The 20,580-nt window shown below is 34.4% G+C and overlaps 1 protein-coding gene across 1 annotated transcript; it reads left to right on the top strand.

The window, feature by feature from the left end:
• The first annotated feature begins 1,000 nt into the window (after positions 1-1,000).
• On the top strand, positions 1,001-17,312 carry TBC1d7 (TBC1 domain family member 7). Its single transcript, XM_071582645.1, has 6 exons — positions 1,001-1,257; positions 1,598-1,782; positions 5,672-5,862; positions 7,578-7,673; positions 7,791-7,920; positions 14,389-17,312. The coding sequence occupies exons 1-6, from the start codon at positions 1,068-1,070 to the stop codon at positions 14,536-14,538; spliced, it is 942 nt and encodes a 313-aa protein (XP_071438746.1). The 5' UTR covers positions 1,001-1,067; the 3' UTR covers positions 14,539-17,312.
• The last annotated feature ends 3,268 nt before the right edge of the window (positions 17,313-20,580 follow it).

Below are 20,580 nucleotides of genomic sequence, written 5' to 3'. Positions count from 1 at the left end.
AAAATGAGATATATACTAACGTAATTATCGTAAATCATAATAGACCATTACAAGGGTATTGCAAACTACACACAGCAATTAAAGAAATGACTGAAAAGGATTTGAAAGACTGAAAAGGAATAGGCGAGACCTTTAACCTTCGTTTAGAAAGCAATATTAATAAATCACAACCCAAAGTTTGACATAAGAACACAATTCTCTCTGTAGAAGAAGAATCAACATTGAACAAGCAATACGGCGACGATGGCAATAAGCAGTGTACACACAAATTCGGCATAACAGCAAGAAATTCAGCAACAGAAAAACTTACATGGAAATTGGATAGGTTTGGAGTAGGAAAGCAAAAATCACTCATCATATCCACCATTGAAAACATAGAAAAACTGTAAAAGCAGAAATTAAATAGTCAACGAACTCACCGAAATGCCTGAATTTGATTTACTTAGAAAAATATGGAACCTCCGACGTCCCGACAGACCACTTCAATCCTTCCCAGTCACTTTCATCAGCGAAATTTTCTCATATGGGATATTAATAAACAGCAATTATAATTAAAACGAGTTTCGTAAATACATTTGCAAAGCAATTTTAGAATTTGCGCGCGCAGAAAAACGAGTTGTTTTCGATTGAACCAGCGTGCTCTACTTCCCCTCAGTGTAGGGGAAGTATACACACTGAAATAACAAAAGAAAAATGAATACCTGGTTGCTATTCAACAGTAACGGACACCTAAGGGTCAAAGAACGAGTAATTTCGGTTACTAAGAATTACCTTGAAACCCTCCAGCTACTTGCGAAACTGCTCCCAGTGACTGTTGATTAAACAACTCTTTACGAGTCTTGTAACGGCCGTACACTCACAGCTCACTCAAAAGAACAGCTCTCTCAGAACGAATCTAAGAGTTGTTTTTCAGAACTGTTAGGTGGTGTAAGACTCACCCAAGAAGACTCATAAATCACATTCAATTTCTATAATGGCTCATTTGAAATGAACTGCTCACGAGTCACAGATCTATATTTAAGTAGGGAAGACATGGCATAATCTTTGAATTTAATGTTTAGCCAGGTATGGCAACTGATGAGAGGAACTTTAGGTCCTCCTATTATGAAAAGGTTGGCTTTAGAAGTGTCGAGGAAAGAAAGTCTCTTGAAATATTGCTGAAGGATATACCACTCGATAGAGCGAAGCTGACACAGTTTTGTTTACGTTTTACCGTTCCTGGTTTATATAGAAGTTTATTATGGAAAGTTTTGCTGGGTATGTTTTCCGTTTTAGCCACTTTCGATATGTACATTTCCATTTCGTCTGTCGGTCATTTGATCGGCGCTAATGAGTAAAGAGAGTATTTTTACCAATGTTGCAAGAGAGCATCAGCTGTTAAATTAGTGGAACTTGTAAAAGTTCTGCTTGTAGTCGACCCCATTTCATTTATTACGCGTATTTATTTTTGATATTTTATCTAATGTCATAGCGTATTTCCTATTCACAATTCTAGAATTTAACGATAGAGTTTCGTGGCGATTTGGATGGAAGTAACTTGATTTTAATAAAATTTCTGTGTGAATAGATGTTCTAGGCTAATCAAAATTCCTTTCAGGTGTTTTGCCAGTTCATGTACAGAGCCACAAATTTGTAATGTTGCAACGGAAGGAACAATACCGAGATCTGTATCAATCCCTAAACGTCATGCGAATAACATCGAAGAATACTCCTAATTCTCAGCTGTTCTTATTGATGTGGCTATTAGAAATTGGACAACTCAAGATTGATTGGCAGTCGCAGGTAATGTTTTTAGTTCATCGCACACTGCAAAGACACTGCATCGATATAAATATTTGTTTAAATACCGTGCTAGTAATAATTTTTAGTCTCCCACTATACCTTAGTATTGCAAGTTCATTCCGGTTAAACAGTAATGGATACTCAGGGAATTAATAAGTTTATTCGACCCAGCGTAAAAATGTGAATACTCTTCTGGGGTAACAGCTGTTCGCAATATTTATTTCGCTGGAGTTAAAAGAATTTTCAGAAAACAACTTATTGGTTTAGTCACTTAAGCTATCTATTATGATGATATTCAGCTCGTGTTTATATCCAATTGCCCCGACTTAATTAGGCCATTTGATTAAGAATATTCAAACTATCCAGGTAGGCATTGAATGGACCTACGGACTCGGCACTGCTACATTTTTAAGTTTTGCATAAGCAACTCTAACATCATAACACGACATTGCATTCATTCTATAATGCGCCATGCTATCAATCTTCTTTCATTCAACCTTTAATGTCTAATCTTTTCCTTCCCTTCTATTAGTCTTCATCATTATTGCCATTAAGTTTGCCCTGCATATAATGTGCCTACTCTCTTTGAATTTCTCTCCAGAAACTTCCCTCTTTCCATACCATGCCAAGTAATAATTAATATATTTTCTTTTTTTGTCCAATTTTCTTCTTCCATTTTTCTCCATGCATACACCTCAAAAGACTCCCATCTACGATTATCCTATAGTTTTAATAACCAAGTTTCCAAACCATACAAAACTAATATAGTTACCAATGAGTTTTCACTCATCTTTTCTTTTTTCCATACTTAAGGCCCACTTTGTAAAAGCTTCTGTACTTTCGGCAATTCTTCTTTTTATACACTTTCTACTATCTTCATCTATTACACTGCATATTTAATCTCGTTTATGTCTTCTATTACGTTTCATATAGCCTTCATATTCCTTGAAAACCTCATTGCCTTCATTTCCTTATGTCATGTATATATATCATGCCTATTTTCCTCAAAAATGCTACCAAAATATGTGAATACATCACATGATCTAGTTAATTCCCTCCTACTATGTTTGACTTAGTTTTCCTTAATTTCAAGGAACTCATTACTTTTGTTTTCTTGTGGTTACTTCTGATCCTCTTTATGTTGTTCCTGTAAAGCACACAAGAAAAACTGCAATTCCTTGTCTGTCGGACTCATGACTGCTTGATCATCTGCAAGACAGACTGATTTGATCATCCTGTTGCTCCCTTTAATTTGCAGCTCAGCTTCATTGTGTTTTATGATATCATCAGAACTCTAAGTGGCCACCCTACTAAGATGCCTTTTTAGCCACTTCACTGAGCAACAGACTGCCTTTCATCCACCTTCTACTTCCAATCAGTCTGGTATGGGTGACCCTACCAGCAGTAGTTGTCATAACTTACGCCACTGCAGCTTAATAGGAAAACAGAATAAGCAAGTCCTGCCACCTCATCAAGGTTATAGTCTACATGGAGGGAGATATAGATTGGCAGTGAAAGAAATATTTCGCCTGCCTGTAATATCAGCAAATAATACTGGTAGTTTAGGTTCAGCAGTAACAACCATTCTTGAATATTTTCTGAGACTACACATTTTAGTTAAAGTGTTTGAACAAAGTTTTCTGCATTGAAATTTTACAATTGGGTTTTGAGGTGAATTAGCCCTTTACCATCCCTTGACAGTCTATAGTTTTGAAACTATTGTCATATATTGTGTTATCCACATGAATTGGGACAAGGACTCTGTGAACATGCTATTCGTAAATGAAAACAGTATTTTTTTGCTATGAAAGTTTTTGCAGTGGTGTCCTGCTTTATTAAAGTATATTTAAAATTATTAAATTTCCCCAATTTTTTGCTTCATGGGCCTTTTGCAAAAAATGTTCTACGAGTGTATTTCAAAATGCAAAATTTGTATAAAATAGTCCTTCATAATTTACCCTCAACATATACCTCATACAGGGTTTGCTTACTGATATAATAACAAAGGAATGTCAAATGTTGAAGTAAACTAAAATTATAGTACATTACCATATATATCCTGAAGGGTAAACTATATGTGTGTGACAAGAGACACTAGAGTCGGCCTTCTCTGGTATTCTCTGACATGACCCAATTGTGGGCCCTACGTATATTCATAGGTCGGGTTCTTAACATGACATTGCATTTAAACTATGGTGAATCGGCCAATGTCAATTTGTGAGAAGAAGTGTCATGCTGCATAATCATCATTGTCATGGTGAAAAATTTCTTTCAAACATATTTTGCCATCTGGTTACAAATAGACCCACTATATACCATAAATATCAAACAATTGGGTGGACTAACAGTAATCATGTAAATGAAGCACTAATAATATGCTGTTGAGCATGCTAATAGTGAATAATTATTTGGTAATTCAACATTTTATGTTGGTTTTGAAGGACCAAGAGTGAACACCCTACATTTTGTAGTATGTCCTAACAAGACACAATCTGACTCCCTCTACTTCAGTAAACCCTTCTTCCATTCCACATATCACCCTTCATGTCATGTGTCATATGTGGGTCATTCAATAAGTCCTTAGGAAAAAATGGGGGAAACAAAATATTTTGAGTAATTTTTTCAATAAATCTCCTTTTAGCTAAATACTCTTTTCCTAGTGTTTAACATTTTTAAGCCATCCAAATGTAGGATTTTGGAATGTCCTCAAAATGGGCATCAGTATTGGCAAAGACCTTATTCTACATTTAGCTTTTCCCACCGAGCCATTTTACCAAGTTTGGAAATGAAAAAGAGTCATTGGGGGTCAAATCTGGTATTTAAGGTGGATGCTGGAATCATTGGAACTTTAATTCCATAATATACCCCAATATTTTGCCCTCCTATTTTAATATTTAACTTAACCTACCCGTTTTCAAAAACCTTTGTTTGGTTTACGTTGATTATCATCCCATACACATTAAACTGATTTTCTAATTTGCTCAACAAATACTGTAAATCCTTTGCTGACTGGCTAATTTAAGCTTGATATATGCTGAAGCTTAATATGCCAATCTAACTGATCTTATGGATTTTTCTCCTACTTGTCCTCTGAAACTCAATCTTGCCCTTTGTATGCCTCCCTTATGATTACATCTGCATGTATATTGGAAAGAAAAGGTGATGATGGGCTTCCCCATCTTACTCCAATACATAGTACTGCCCATTCCAATTCTCCATTAGTCACACAGTTGAGCAGTCTGGGACATGTACAGGTTGTGAATTTGCCTCCTATCCCTTCAAGCCATTCCTATCTTCTGCATACATTCATCAATTATACCCAGTTTACTCCAGCCATTCCTCTATTTAACAAACAAATAAATCTTGACTGTAAATTGTTCATTTCTATAGTGATCTCATTACCTATTTGGCATGATGCATACTTTCTTGAACCCAAAGTGAGCATCCTCTAAGTAAACCTATGTTTTCATCTCCAAACTTTTATTGATAATCATATGTACTTATGTATAAACTAATACTATTAGCAACCTTCCAACATCGTTTAGAATGCATAGCCATTGTGTAGATATTCTTGTCACACTCTTTGAAGCTGACATCTCCTTAATTTTGTCCCTGTTTTTGAGGGTAGTGCAAATTGGTGATGAAGACCAATTGTGTGTGTGTACTAGATCAGCCACACTCACACCTTGTTCTCCCTTTGCAAAGGTATTTCCTTTCATATCTACTTTAATTTTTATTCTCTTATGACTGTCTTCTATTTGTGTTGATTGAATTTTAAAAAGGAAAGTTTCATAATGCACAAGTTTTATAAATATATTTTTAATCATGTAGTTATGCAGTATATTTCATTCAAAGATTAATTGTGTTTTTTGTGATTTTCTATTAATAGGTAGAAGAGCCCTTAAATCAACATTTGATGGCAATAACAGAATCCATATTGCATTTGTTCCCTGATGCTATAGATGCTTATTGGATTTCAAAAGGCTTTTACCGTTGTGTAAACAAGTTTCAGAAGGGACTTCCCAGTCTGGTTAATTGCACAATGGCAATTCTTGAAAAAGAAGATGGAACTCTTTACAGGTAACATTTTATATCTTTATCTGTTGCTCAAATTCCTCCAGTAAATCTTTTCGATTATTAGAGCCAAAGTTCTCAGATGCAAGACCAACTTCTTCTGCAGAAGAAGGATATAAGAAGAAAGCTCATTGCCTCTGCTGACAAAGGTTCAACCGTTCTGGTTCTAAATACAATGGACTACATCAGGGAGGTTAACGCAGAGCTTTCCAATACCTCGTCATAGCGGCAATACCCAAAGATCCAAATCCCACATTTCAGGAGGAACTCATTCAATTTCTGTCATCCGACAGGCTCAATGAAGGTCTATCTCCTAAAGACATCTCCCTCCTTTCCCCACTCCACCTTTGCACCTCTCATTTCTAAATCCTCCCAAAGAACCATAAACCTGACAATCCTGGTTGTCCGATTTTATCCTCCCACTACTCCCCAGTGAAAAGAAACTGCATTTGGGAGCACTAACTTCAGCCGATAGTCCACTCCCCACCTTCATTCATTAAAGATTCATACCATTTCCAGGAAAGGATTAAATAAACTCAGAGAACCTACAAAAAGAAACTGCATAATGTTGATGGAATAAAGCTTTGAATCATCAATTAATGTTTTAACTGAATTTAGGAGCTTGTTTGTTTTAAATTAGATTCAGACAGTTAACTGAGGTGATTATGGAAGTGGGAACAAAACTGGGAAAAATTCTCATACAATATGCTTCATTTATTTATTTGTTTAATGATTTTCTTTGGGTGAGAATGAGACTTTATAGTCAGTTGTACCACCTACCCTCTAAACAATACATAAATCACAATTACTAACACCCATGCTCCAGATGGTGGAAGAAAACTCACCTAGGCAGGAATTGAACTGTTGGCCTCTGGGTCGGTAGGCGAGAAAGTTACCACACCGCCACTGGGTCCAACAAGATATTTAATATGTAGAGAACTAGAATTAACTTAAAGGAGCAAGATACAACCAGTATGCTGCAGATAGGCTAAAGTTTGAAAATAATTAGTCATCATTCATGTGAATAAAAGGGTCAGTATTTGAATAGACCTTTAAAAACTTGCAGCCGAACTCATGCTCAAGTGGTGCAGGGAAAAAGAGCATATAATAGGGGACATGAAAGGTATAGCGTATAGTATGATGAGGTAAGCATAATTTTAATAATAAGCATATTTTAATAAGCATAATTTAAGCTTTGGAGAAAACTACATTTTCAAGTGCAGAGGAGGTCTTTAAAATGTTGAATAGTTTTTCAAAATATGACCATCAATCATACATTATTTGTTTTAATTGAAAAATGTTAGTTTATAATGGCAATGAAAAATACTTGTTGGTTTGCACGTTAGTATTTAATAAAAATGGACCAGGATTTTTTCTGTGACTGGCATTGTTTCAGATATAATTTTCAAGCTCTACCATTCTGTATATTTTTTATGAAAGGTTTGTATTGAGTTTTTTATATGCTTACATTTTGAAATGAGAACTTTTGTGATACTCAGAACAGCCACAAATGTCTGTCCATTTCTTTTATATGTTTAGTAGGACAGCATTTAAATAATCTAAGTCAGTTAAAGATTAAAAGTACAGTGTAATATTATAGCATTTAATGTTTACTTTATATTAATAGGCCATGTTGATATGCTTGTTGGATGTATTAAGTTTATGTTTCACTTATAACATTCACAAATTTTAGTCTAATAATGCAGCATTTTGCATTTCAGCTACCTATTAGAAATAAGGGCATTTCAAGTCTTACCCTTGGAAAGTTGGTTTTATCGGTGCTTTGCTGGTGTTTTATATGATCAAGCATTAAGGAAGTGAGTAACAAGTGGGAAGTTGTATTTCATATCATTTTGATAAACTTTCATTTTTTTCTTAAACTAATGGTTTTATGAACTTAATCAAACCATTCTAATTTTGCTGTTTTTTTTCAGAATATGGGACAAACTTGCTGGGGGCTCATGTAAAATTCTGGTATATGTAGCTATAGTTTTGTTGATAACTCTGAGACGGGGTATATTCGGAAGCAAAACACGAGATGAAGTTTTAAATCACCTAAGTAATGTAAGTAAGATTTGAGTATTTGTTGTAGTTAATTTGATTAGCTCATGCATGAAATGCATATTTATGTGTGTTTTGTAGTTTGGCTTGATTGGTCAACTATAGAGACTGAATATGCATTCCAATATAGGTGATCATTTCCTTTTTCTCAACTCTTGGCAGGTGTTTGCCAAAGAGTGAGTATTCAATGAAAGGTGTTTTCAATTCCACTTCACTTTCTAGCTCTCACAAAATTCCTAGCAGCAGAGCAGAATTGACAAACAAACCTACCCTGACAAATCTCTGCAAACAAATAGTGTAAAATTTCCCATCTTTCCTTTTTGATCTGGGTTTTGGGTTGTTCCTAGTTAAGTTAAAAATATATAATGAATTTTATGCTTTTTTTGTATTTTTTAAAATTTCCCTCCCACCAACATGAAAATTGAAAAAAAAATGTTTGAAAGATAAAGTCATTAGCAACTGTCATAATATCATCTGCTTCAGGCTCATCAGAGAATGTGGAATCACTGCAATGACCTTGCAGACTAATTACATTATAAGTAACAGAATCCTTGCAAAGTTTGTCCTCTTGCAGTTTTTGAGCATATCTTATTGATCCCAGTTTTTTATTAATTTCACTTACCATCAATCGTTTCAAAACTTCATTATTTTTTCTATTTGAGTCAATTTAAATTTGGTCTTTCTTTTTGCTGCTTCATCTTTCACTTGTGACCAATGATTTCAAATACTTGTGTCATGGAGCAAGAGATTTTCTTCCTGCCATAGTATCCAATGAAACTGATGACAAATCCTTAAAGATCACGAGAAAACAAACCACCTGCAGGAACACAATTTAACTCACATGTAGTCAAATTGACAAATACAGACAACAGGAGACCAGAGTGCACTTTCAGATATTATGATTTTATGGAAAAATGAAAGCTGCACAGTTAATTTGAGGTCAGCCATCATAAGTTGAGAAAAAGGGGTAATGGAGCCTCAGTATTGGATATTCAGCTCCCTGCACCATTTCACACTTGTATAAGAAATAAAATGATTATTTTTTAAACTTTTGCTCATGTCATAATCAATTATTCTTAGCCAGGATTGGGTAATCTACAAAAAACGTAGTAATCATTTACATAGCAGGTATGTGGGTTGTTCAATAAGTTCTTAGGAAAAAATAGAAAACAAATTATTTTGGGTAAAATATTTTTATTGTTCAACATAATCTGTTTTAGCTTGATATATTTTTACAGACATTCGTCCAACTTTTTTAAGACGTCCAGAAAGTAAGATTTCAGAAGGTCCTCAAAATAGGTATCTATGTTGGCCATGGTGTTCCCATTCCACATTAATTGCTTTCCACCTAGCCATTTTTTCAAGTTTAGAAATAAAAAATCAATGGGGCCAAAAAATCACGGTTTATCGTGATAATTCTTACTTTAATTCCATAATTTTCTACATTGAAACTCCACAGGTGCCTAAAGCAGTATGTGCCCTGTGCATTGCAATGCACCTGTGCATTTTTTTGCTAAATGAGGACTTTTTTCATGATTTATTTGTTCAGCTGGTGCAGTAACGATGCATAATACTCTTATATCATTTAATGCATTCATCACATATCCTTTGTGCAATTAAATCAATGTAGATGATTCCTGATGCATCCGAAAAAACCGTGGCCATTGCCTTTTTGGTTGATTTCAGTCTTCACCTACTTTGGATCTGGATGCCCTTAAGAAACAGTGTTTTGACTCTTCTTTTGTCTCTGGAATGTAGTTGGTTATCCATACTTCATCCACAGTTATATATTGATCCATTAACTCATCAGTATTGCTATGGAAAAGTACCAAATGCCAACTCCTTAAAACCAACCTCCGAATCAACCACATGATTGTGTTAATTCTCCACTAGGAGCAAACGTGGTACCCATTTTGCCAAGATTTGATAACACTCCATTTTTGTGCAAAATTGAATACCATGTACCATGTGATATACCTGTGGTCTAAATTATTTCACAAACTTAGATTTATCAATCTCTCAAAACCATATAATGGATTTTGTCATAATTTCAGAGGAAGTCCCTTCCACCGGACTTGCTGAATGATGTTCATCATTTATGGATGCATCTATGGCCACATTTAAGCTCATTTACCCAATTGTAAAATTTACAAGCACAAGAGCAGATGTGCCGTGAACATCATCTAACTCGGCTTTGATATCTTTCAGTGCTAAGCCTTTTAAATAGACGTGTTTTATTATTGTGCAAAATTCCTTTATTTTCTATATTTATCTAAATAAACCAAAATGTTATGCTTCAATTGACTATAAAAAGAAACCACATGATGAGTATAGTTGAAACTTCAACAGCTGTCGATTGAGAAATGAGGCTTACTAAAGGCATACCTTTTCCCATAGTACAAGCACCATCTCTTGGATTTTCTAAGTACTTATTGAAGGACCCACATACTTGCTCAAAACATATAGCAGCTGTAACTTCACAAAGAATTTAATTGCTCATTGAAAACATGGCAGCTGATAGCTACTTGTAATTATAGCTTTAGGTACTTCATTATTTATAGCCCACAACCAAAATAGTAAGTTTATAATAGCTAACAATTTCAAGTTAACAATTGTACTGCCACAGAAGGTAATACAAGGTTTATATAAAAAGTATCGGGAAATTAATTATAGCTTTTGGCACTTCTTTATTTATGACCCACAAAAAAAATAGTAAGTTCAAAATAGCAAACATTTTTATGTAAATGATTGAACTGCCACAGAAGGTAATACAAGATTTGTCTAATAAGTATCAGGAAATCTTTTGAAAAAATAATTCTTCAAAGTACAGCCCTTTAGCATTGGCACACTTTTGCCAAGAGCTTTTCCACAACTCAAAGGCTCCCTGGTATGCAGATTCTGGAAGGTCCTGAAAGGTACACGTGCAAGCTTCTTTGACAGTGATTTATGTGAGGGAGGATTTCACTTTTGGGAATAGGAAAGAGTCTGCTAGGGCCAAGTGGAGACTTCAAGGGCATTGGAGTATCGACGGGATGCCATTGCAGAAAATCACTGCCACCAGGCAGTCAACTTCGCTCTTGGTCATCCCTCAAATCCTTCAGGACGAGTTTAGCACAGATCTTTTGCATCATCAAATTTTCAGTGATAATAGTGTGCACTGCCATCTTACCAATGCCAATACAGTCTGCGATCATGTACACACTTAACTGACCGTTTGAATTCTGCAACTCACGCACATGTTGCACGAGGTCGTTGGGTCTTGATACAAACAGCCATCCAGCATGGGGCTTGTCCTCCAGACCTCCTTGGCCATCTCAGTGCGAGAGCACTATGACTTACAGTCTCATCAGGAATAATGTGTTCCCAATACTTTTCATCCATACCATGTACAATGCTATAGGAAAATATTCACTGTATTCCAAATACTATTGTGCCACAGTTGAATTACCAATTACCGTTAATAATTAACCAATTATGATGAATCAACAATTATGACCAAGCATTTAATTTCATTCCTGTTATTATCTGCACATAAAATTCAGTATATAGTAACTATAAGTCAACTAAGTAAATGTATAATAACTATAATGTATAGTTTCTTGAAATTATCACTATAATACAGTGGAACCTCGCTCAATAAGGACTCTGCATAAGGAGTAATTCGTATGATGTTCAAATATTTTTACCGAATAATGACTTGCTTTTCACATAATGAGTCATGAGGAGAGAGGAATTCCCCGAATGATCAAGTGCCTGGTGCTTCACTTTGCATTTAATACTTGTTCTGCTAGAATCTTAGTGTCACTAGTGATCACACATTTTTCTAAACTTGCGTTCAGACATATTATTTAATTAATTGTGCATAGTTTTAAAAATGTCCCCGCAGAAAAAGCTGCAATAAGATGGCCTTTAGAGAATAAACAACAGTCGAAAGAACAGTAAAGTCATTGAAAAGCTATAATAAGTGTGAGTATGGCTAATCTTGCATGCACCTACAATCTGTGTACATAAACTAACTGCACTATCATCATGTACATCGACAAATTTAGGCAGATAGATGCCTCATAGGTAGTGGTAGGAATATCTACACAATGGTTATGTATTCTCAATGCTGTTGAAAGATTGCTTCTCAAATGGATAAATGAAAAGCAATTACAATTCGGCATTATTAACAAGAAGATCATTTGTGAGAAGGCAAAAGTGATATACACCAACCTCCTTAAGAAGATGCCACGATCATCAACAGTCGAAGAAGTATTTAAGGGAAACTGTGTGGTTCTCTAGAAGTTTAAGAAATGAACCAGCATCCACTGCATTAAAAGGCCTGGTGAAGAAGCAAGTTGCGACTCAAGGGCAGCAGAGAATTTCATCGGTGACTTCAAGATGTTTGTAGATTCTGTGGGTTACCTGCCACAGCAGATTTTTAATTATGACCAGACGGGTCCTTTTTTGGAAGAAGATGTCGAAGTGAACCTGTATATGTACACGTAACAGCAGAGGAAAATGCATTGCCTTGCCACAAGCCAAGGCTTGGCCATCTCACACTACTATTTTGTGCTAATGCAAGGGGCAATTTGAAGATTGAACCCCTGCTTGTTTACCATTCAGAAACTCCATGAGCCTTCAAGAGGAGTAGGCTAAATGTGATGTGGAGGTCATTGGAAACTGTTGAATCATAACATGCGTATGAAGAAGCATCGCCCTAAAAAGACAGTGGCTATGCATGCTAGATATTAATTGAATGATAATGTAGAGTGTGATTTTCACATAATTTCGACACATCAGCATAAACAAATGTCTCCAGGCAGCCTAGTAAAAAAGAATGAGGAATGTATTATAAAAAAGAAACTTATTATTTTTATTTTTTATTTTTATAAATCAAGTGTATGTTCCGGGTTGGTTTATTGAGCATTAGATGAAAAGATGAAATATGATCCATGGTCCTAAACCATGTATGTATAAGTTTCTTTGGATAAACTTTTGCATAATTTATTTTTTTCTGCATGAAATGCATTATTGTATTTTAATTTTATAATTTATGGAAAAAATTGTTTTACTAAATGAGGTTTTAGCTTTAAGAGAAAGATTACGGAATGAATTGTGCTAATTTTGCGAGGTTCCACTGTAGTTCTTTCATATTTGATTGTAAAAAACATCTGAATTTGTAATCTAGAGCTAAAGCTTACAAAATTTCTCAGTTAAGGATATTATATAGTCAAAATTGATAAAATAAATTTTCAAAAATAAATAAATGCATTTATACAATTTTCCGTGATTTTGGCTGCACAAAGTTGCAAATGCATTATAACTGGTTCACCTAACCATCCTCTTTGCATTAGGAAATTATCTTTTTTCAGTTAATCTCAGTGGCAGTAAGCCACACCTTTATGCTAATAAGTATGTATTTATTACCAAAATGTAGGATTTAAAATCCTACAACTGATATTTTGAGAATTATTCTGATGGCCATAAAATCAAAGAAGATCAGTTTCCTCCCTAGTGCATGCTACTTCCATCATATGCAAACAAAAATCTTGGCTTATATATTCAGTGTTATGTATGCATTGTAATCAACCTTAGTCTTTCTGGAAATGTATTTGCATTCAGTAGTCCTGCATTTAAGGTAGGTTTTGGATGGACACAGACTGAACACCGTTGTATTTTAAGCCTTGTCGAACAAGACAATACTTGATGAATAGAATGGTTTGAGGCATCACTTTGTGGAAGCGATTCATATAGGAAAAGATATGCTTAGTTATTCCACATATATTTTATTAAACACAATCTGGGTCTCAACTTACGAAGTCATCATCAGGTCTGATGATAATAAGACCAGGACCTAATGATGACTTTGTAAGTTGAAACCTAGGTTATGTTTGATAAAATATATGTGGAATAACTAAGTATTTCTTTTCCGAAGACAGTACTTGGTACCCTACCCAACAATGTAAACTTCCTCAATTTCTCATGCTTTCTACCCTCCTATATTTTTTCCAATCATCATCCCTTTTCGTTTCTTTCCTCTACTGCTCTTGCCTCAAGTTTCTCCCCCTATCACAGTCTTTGACATTCCAGCTCCAATAAAAATGTTCTGGGTCCACCTTTCCTGCCTCCTTTAGATTTCTCCTTACAATCTTCATGCGTCCCCACCTTGTCTAAAATTTCATTTTTTGTTTTCCTTATCATCCATTTTACCTTTTCCATCCTCCTCCATTCTTACACATTGAAAGCCTCCAATATGTGCTCCTCCTCTTTCTTTGGTGACCAAATTATAATGCTGAACAATATGACGTTTTATGACAAAGTTAGGAAATTTCAAAGACCAAATTTTGAGTAAAGTATATGAGGTAATTTATCTATTACTCCATTATTGCTCATTGAAAAATTAGTTGTCAAAGCATGAGCATTGTCCGGTATGAATCAAAACTTTTAACGCTTTCGCATATTTTAACATCTGCATTGCTGTTTCAGATAAATGAAGAAGCTGCTGATGTTATAGCTAACAAAGCCATTGAGATGTGGCAACAACATGGTAGTGCGTTGACACCTGGAGTAGGCCATGATTCGATGAAAAGCCACGCTTTGTTGCATCGTTCTAAAAATGCGTACACACCAATATAATGTAAAAGACTCTCCAAAAATGTCCATACCCATCTATATGGCCAAAGGAATTCTAAAAATGCATACACTCCAATATAAGTTAGGACAGTTCTAAAAAAACTTCATGTGCTTCAAAATGGCCGAAAAAATTCGAAAAATGCAGATACACATTTATAACTTAAGATGTCCAAAAAGACCATGCACATTTACCATAGTCCCCAAGATTGACAATTTTGGGGTTCCATAAAATTAAAACACATTAATTTTATTACTGTATACAATCCAAAATGTTGGTACCTTGATTTTTCTGTTTTTGTTCATAGTGCTCATGGTATTTGACACACCAATATAACTTGAGTCAGTGTCCAAAAGGTTGCTGTACTTTTGCAAGTTCGTAGTCTCAAAGATTGACAATTTAGGACTACCATAAAATTACAATATGTTCATTTTATTACTATATAAAAACCAAACTGCTGGTACCTTATTTTTTCTGTTTTTGTTTGTACTGCTAATGTTATTTGACACCAATATAAATTTAGACATTGTCCAGATTTTGTATTATGTTACATGTTGTACAAGTTACAAGTGCCCAATATTGACAAATTCTGAATCACTTAAATGTTAATATGTTAGTTTTATTACCTTATAAAATCCAAGGTGCTAGGGTATATAATTTTCTGTTATTATTTATACTGTTAATGGTGTTAAACTGACAAATATAAATTTTTTCACTGTCCAGGAATTGTGTTACGTTTACAAGTTACAAGTGCCCAATATTGACAAATTCTGAATCGCTCAATTGTTAATATTTAATTTTTATTACTTAGTAAAATCCTAGATGCTAGAGTATATATTTTTCAGTTATTTTTAGGCTGATATTGATATTCAGCACACCAATATGATTTAAATCAGTGCCCGAAATATGATGTAATTTTAAAAGTTCATAGTCCCCAGATTGACATTATCGTATTTCTCTAAAATTATAAGTTATTCATGTTATTTCTATTATAAAACCCAATATTCTCATTCATAGTCCCCAAAATTGAATATTCCTGAATGTACCTTAAATGTTAATATGTTCATTTAATGTTTTATATAATCAAATATTTTGGTAGATTTATTTTTCTAATTTTATTGGTGCCAATAATCAAATTCAATGTACCAATATGACAAATTAATGCCCAAAAATTGTATCAATCTTTCTAGCACATAGTTCCCAAAGTTGACAAATTTGAAGTTCCTTGAATGTTTATGTATTCGCATTAATGCTTTAAAAAAACCCAAACTAATTTGTCAGTAAATGCATTTTCTGGTTTTGTTTTTTACTGCTAATGGTGTTCATTACTTCAATATAAACTTATTGTGCAGAAATTGTATTACTTTTACAAGTTACAATTTCCGGAAAGATTGGTAATTTCCAAGTCCCTTACTTGTTAATATATTTGCTTTAATCCATGATGTTAGTATATGTGTGATTCTGTTTTTGTTTGTTCTCCTGATGGTGTTGAACCCACCAATAAAAATTTTGTCTTTGTTGAGAAATTGTGTTACTGTTAGAAGTTACCAACATTGACAAATTCTTGATCCCTTGAATGCTAATATGTTCGTTTTATTACTTTATAAAATCCTAGATGCTAGTATATATATATTTTTCAGTTATTTTTAGGCTGAGATTGATATTCAGCACACCAATATGATTTAAATCAGTGCCCGAAATATGATGTAATTTTAAAAGTTCATAGTCCTCAGATTGACATTTTCTTAGGTCTATATTTATACAATTTATACAATGTTGAATGTTTATTTTTATGTCACATGTGGGTCTGCTGGGAAACTTTATATGCATTGGACTAATGGGGATGCTCCCACTCTGCTGATTCATACTTCAAACTCAGTCTACAGGCATTCAACCTTAAGTAGAATGAGAGTGTTGTAAATGCATAGAAAATTGTTGCCCTTTATACAAATCTCGATAATATCCAAATAATAACAGAAACTAAGCGTCGAAAAAAAAGTAAAAATGATAATAGCCTCATGGGCTCTTAAGAGAGAAGATTGTCATACAATATATATATACACACACATGATATGCACTATTGGGAGTCATATGTAGAATGAGTTGATGATCAATGAAAGTTGTGTTGAAATTGTTACAATTATTTATTCCTGAAAATATTAATTATGATTTTGACAAGGTTCCATTTGCATTATGTAGGAGGCAAAATAAGTTTTTGTATGTTTAATGATTAAGCATAATAAGGTTCCTTTGTCCCAATTTGGCTGAAGGGGTCAGTGTTTCATTAAAAGGATATTGCTGTTATAGGGAATGTAATTTGCCCCATTCTAAAGAAGTGAGAAGATTATACAAGAAAGAAACCATGAAGCAAGATTTTAGCTGATGTTGAAATAATGACAAAATACTGCATTTCCCAGCCCAGAAGAGGCACTGTTATTTTTCTGGGTAGAATTTACAAAAAATAAATGGATCAGAAAGAAAAGATCCAAGTATATTGATTTCAACACTAAATATGAAGGAAATTGAGTTGTTACATTAAAAAGTTAGCAGCTGCACGTATACTATTCATCAATGAATTCCAGAAATTCGACATCACTGGGCCAAAACAGCTTTAAGCTGCATATTCTTCCATGTTCTGAAGTGTATTTCACTACTTCCAAGTTTAAATGCATTATTGTATGACAATCTTCTCTCTTAAGAGCCCATGAGGCTATTATCATTTTTACTTTTTTTTCAATGCTTAGTTTCTGTTATTATTTGGATATTATCGAGATTTGTATAAAGGGCAACAATTTTCTATGCATTTACAACACTCTCATTCTACTTAAGGTTGAATGCCCGTAGACTGAGTTTGAAGTATGAATCAGCAGAGTGGGAGCATCCCCATTAGTCCAATGCATATTAAGTTTCCCAGCAGACCCACATGTGACATGAAAATAAACATTCAACATTGTATAAATTTACATTTATTTGTGATTTTTTTAGGAAGATCTTTAGATGAATTATAAAAATTCAGTTTGCCACTGACTCAATATAGTGATATTATCAAAATTTGTAATCAAGGCAACCATTTTTATTCCTGATACAGGAAAAATATACTTCATAATAAGTATTTTAATTGGCAAATTGGCTTGTGCTTAAAGGCTGAAGTTACCTTTGTACCTCTGGGCCATATGATGCGGGTTGATTTGAGAGCATATTTCCGAGCAAATATATTGGGTCTAATGGGCTGGGAAATATGGATAATCAAAAAAGAATTCCCTTTCAATGTTTGCTCTGGAAGCATTGAAGCTGGTCTGGTTTGGTGGAATTCATGCCCATATACATTGTTTCATATTTCATACATAATGCTCTTGGCTAAAAGAATCTTCCAAAACTTATGATATAATTAGATTTATTTTTATGAAGAGATGTAATGGTGTTATGATTTTACTCTCCAAACATCAAATTGTGGAAAATTTCAAAATTCTATTATTTCAAACTGAGATACTTGGTAACTTTGTATAATGTGCACCTATTGTTGTAATGCTGTGAGATCTAAACTTGTGTCAAATAATAGAATTGCTGAAATAAGCATTTGCTTGTGACTGAATGAAAGCTGTGTTAAAGGGGTGTAACATATAATACAAGTTTCATTGTACTTGCCTTTATCTTTAAGATAAGAAGCTGATATAATTGTGGAAATTTCTGTCTGGCAACATTTGGAACCAGTCAATTTTTCCTTTAATTTATGAATTAATTCATTCTTAATGGCATTAATAAACATTTTGGTTTGTTTATTGATGCATTTTGTTTTTTATGAAACCTTTGATTCATACATTACTGAAATTTATTATTCCATTGATAACAAATTTGATGGTTAATGTGTTACCGGGGTCGAGATGGTGCAGTGACTAACGTACAGGCTTCCCTCAAAGAGAGCCTGGGTTCAAATCCTGGGGACAGCTATTTTTCAGTGGAATCCCAATCCCTATTTGAGGTGCTTTGTAGGAAGCACTTTGAGTGAGTGTCGGATGGGAGGTTAAATTGCGGACCCCTTGGCGCCTTTCAACAAGAGTAGGCTAATGTCGATGCTGGGTTTCTCTCCACACTTCCTTTCCCAACCATCCCTAATGGCGCAAATGACCTTAGCTGTTGGTCGCATCATATAAAAACTACTGCTACTAATGTGTCACCTTTATACTTATTGAACTACAGATGGCATGTATACTAGAACACATTGTAAATTGATGTTGTGTCTATACTGATGTGAATGTGGCCTCTCACATAAGTACTTATATATTTTTGTAAAATGCATATGTAACTTCATCAAGATGTAACGCCATTACTACTGTAGTGAACAGTGTTCCTCATCATTTTGGAGCACAAATGTAATGAATGAAAACCAACTAAATCAATGCTCAACACAATCCTTCATCAACTGTAATAATGATGTTTTAAGGGGAGACACTGCATTGTTTGATGTGGTTCGTGATGAAGAAAATTATAAAATGAAGATACTTCTCTCTAATTTACAGTTAATGCCATATATTATCTGTTTGTTTATCCTTTGTAACATATTACAAATCATCATCCACAAATGATACCAGACTAAACTATATGCCTGTAAACTTTCTTGCTATGTTTCTTAAGATACTTCTCTGTAATTGACAGTTAATGTCATGTATTAGCTGTTTGTTTATCGTTTATAGCAGATTACAATGCATCATCCGCAAATGATACCAGACTGTACTATATGCTTGTAAACTTTCAAATTATACTGATGTGATCTTCTTAAATTTTCAGAAAGGTTTCACTTAAGTTGCATATGCGATTTTATTATGCTATTTTCAAGGGTGTGGAATAAATAATATTTCTCTCAAAAACAATAAAAATGTAGTCATTGACTATATGAGAAGTACTATTTTTAATGGTTAACCTTAATTAAGCATAATAGAGATTTAACTTTACCTGTAGACTGCACCTTTAGTACCATAGATCAATTCAAACACCAAAATGGACCGAGTTCATAAGCTTTGTAATAACACACATAGATCAACATGAAGATTGATATGATAGGTGAGGGAAGAGCTCCATGTACTCAGCCCAGTGGCATTTGAATTTAAAGCATAGGATAGGAGGGGCAAATCCTTTCCCTGTGCTTCCTATGGTTTCCCAGGAAGATCTGGTACCCAAAAAATCACAGCTTGGATGAAACTGAGGGTAGCTGTAGGCATTCCCAGGAATCAAACCTGATTTGTATGGTCTGTATTACAGTGCTCTACTTGATAGACTACTGGGTACAAATTGATGTATACAAATATTTTGTGCCTCTTCCATTAATGGTCCAACCCTGGAAATTTTGGCATAAAAAAGAACCAAGTACAAGGAAAAATGATATGAAAGCAGATTCTGTAGAACGGGATTTATGAGAGCAAATTTCCCCAGATTCCCTGCCAGAGCCCTCCACTGGGTTCCCTTAATGCAAAATTCAAAAAACTGTCAAAAAATTAGTTAAACCCTGATTTGAAATTAATGTTTCCAGTGAAAGCCTATCATGGTAGAATGAAGCCTTGCTAGCAGAACAAAAATTTAACTTTGTTAACCTGCATTATGATTCCACCAAAATTGAATTGATTGTATGATACAAATATCACTGAAAATGAAAACATTAGGTTACCACTTTCACAAGAATGTCAGTTAAGATGGTTGACGCAGGGTGTATACAGGATCTGAGTTCACTGGTTGGAACAGTTGCCCACGATTAAGAGCCACTAAGATCTTAGTGGGATGGGGAAAAACTGCCATTGGGCCCCAAAAAATCTTTTTTTAAGGAATTGCTTGGCCAAATGTTTTTCCAGGAAAAATTCTTGCAAATTTTGTTTAAAAATTGAAATATACTGATAACAAAGAAGCCATATATGAAATCACCCTCCCCAAGGCCGGGCTACAGCTTTGACGTGATGGATGGACCTTGTGTATTTTGATGACCCTTAGAGCTGTGTTGGTGGGAGCAATAGTATTTGCTCTTTGGAGGATCACCCATGCCAGATAAGTTGAAGCGTAGG

The sequence above is a fragment of the Hetaerina americana genome, unplaced genomic scaffold, assembly GCF_022747635.1.
Source record: "Hetaerina americana unplaced genomic scaffold, ioHetAmer1.1.p SCAF_12, whole genome shotgun sequence".
In the NCBI taxonomy this organism is placed as follows: Eukaryota; Metazoa; Arthropoda; class Insecta; order Odonata; family Calopterygidae; genus Hetaerina; species Hetaerina americana.
Note: the sequence above shows the minus strand (reverse complement) of the source record. Positions and strands in the feature narration are given on the sequence as shown.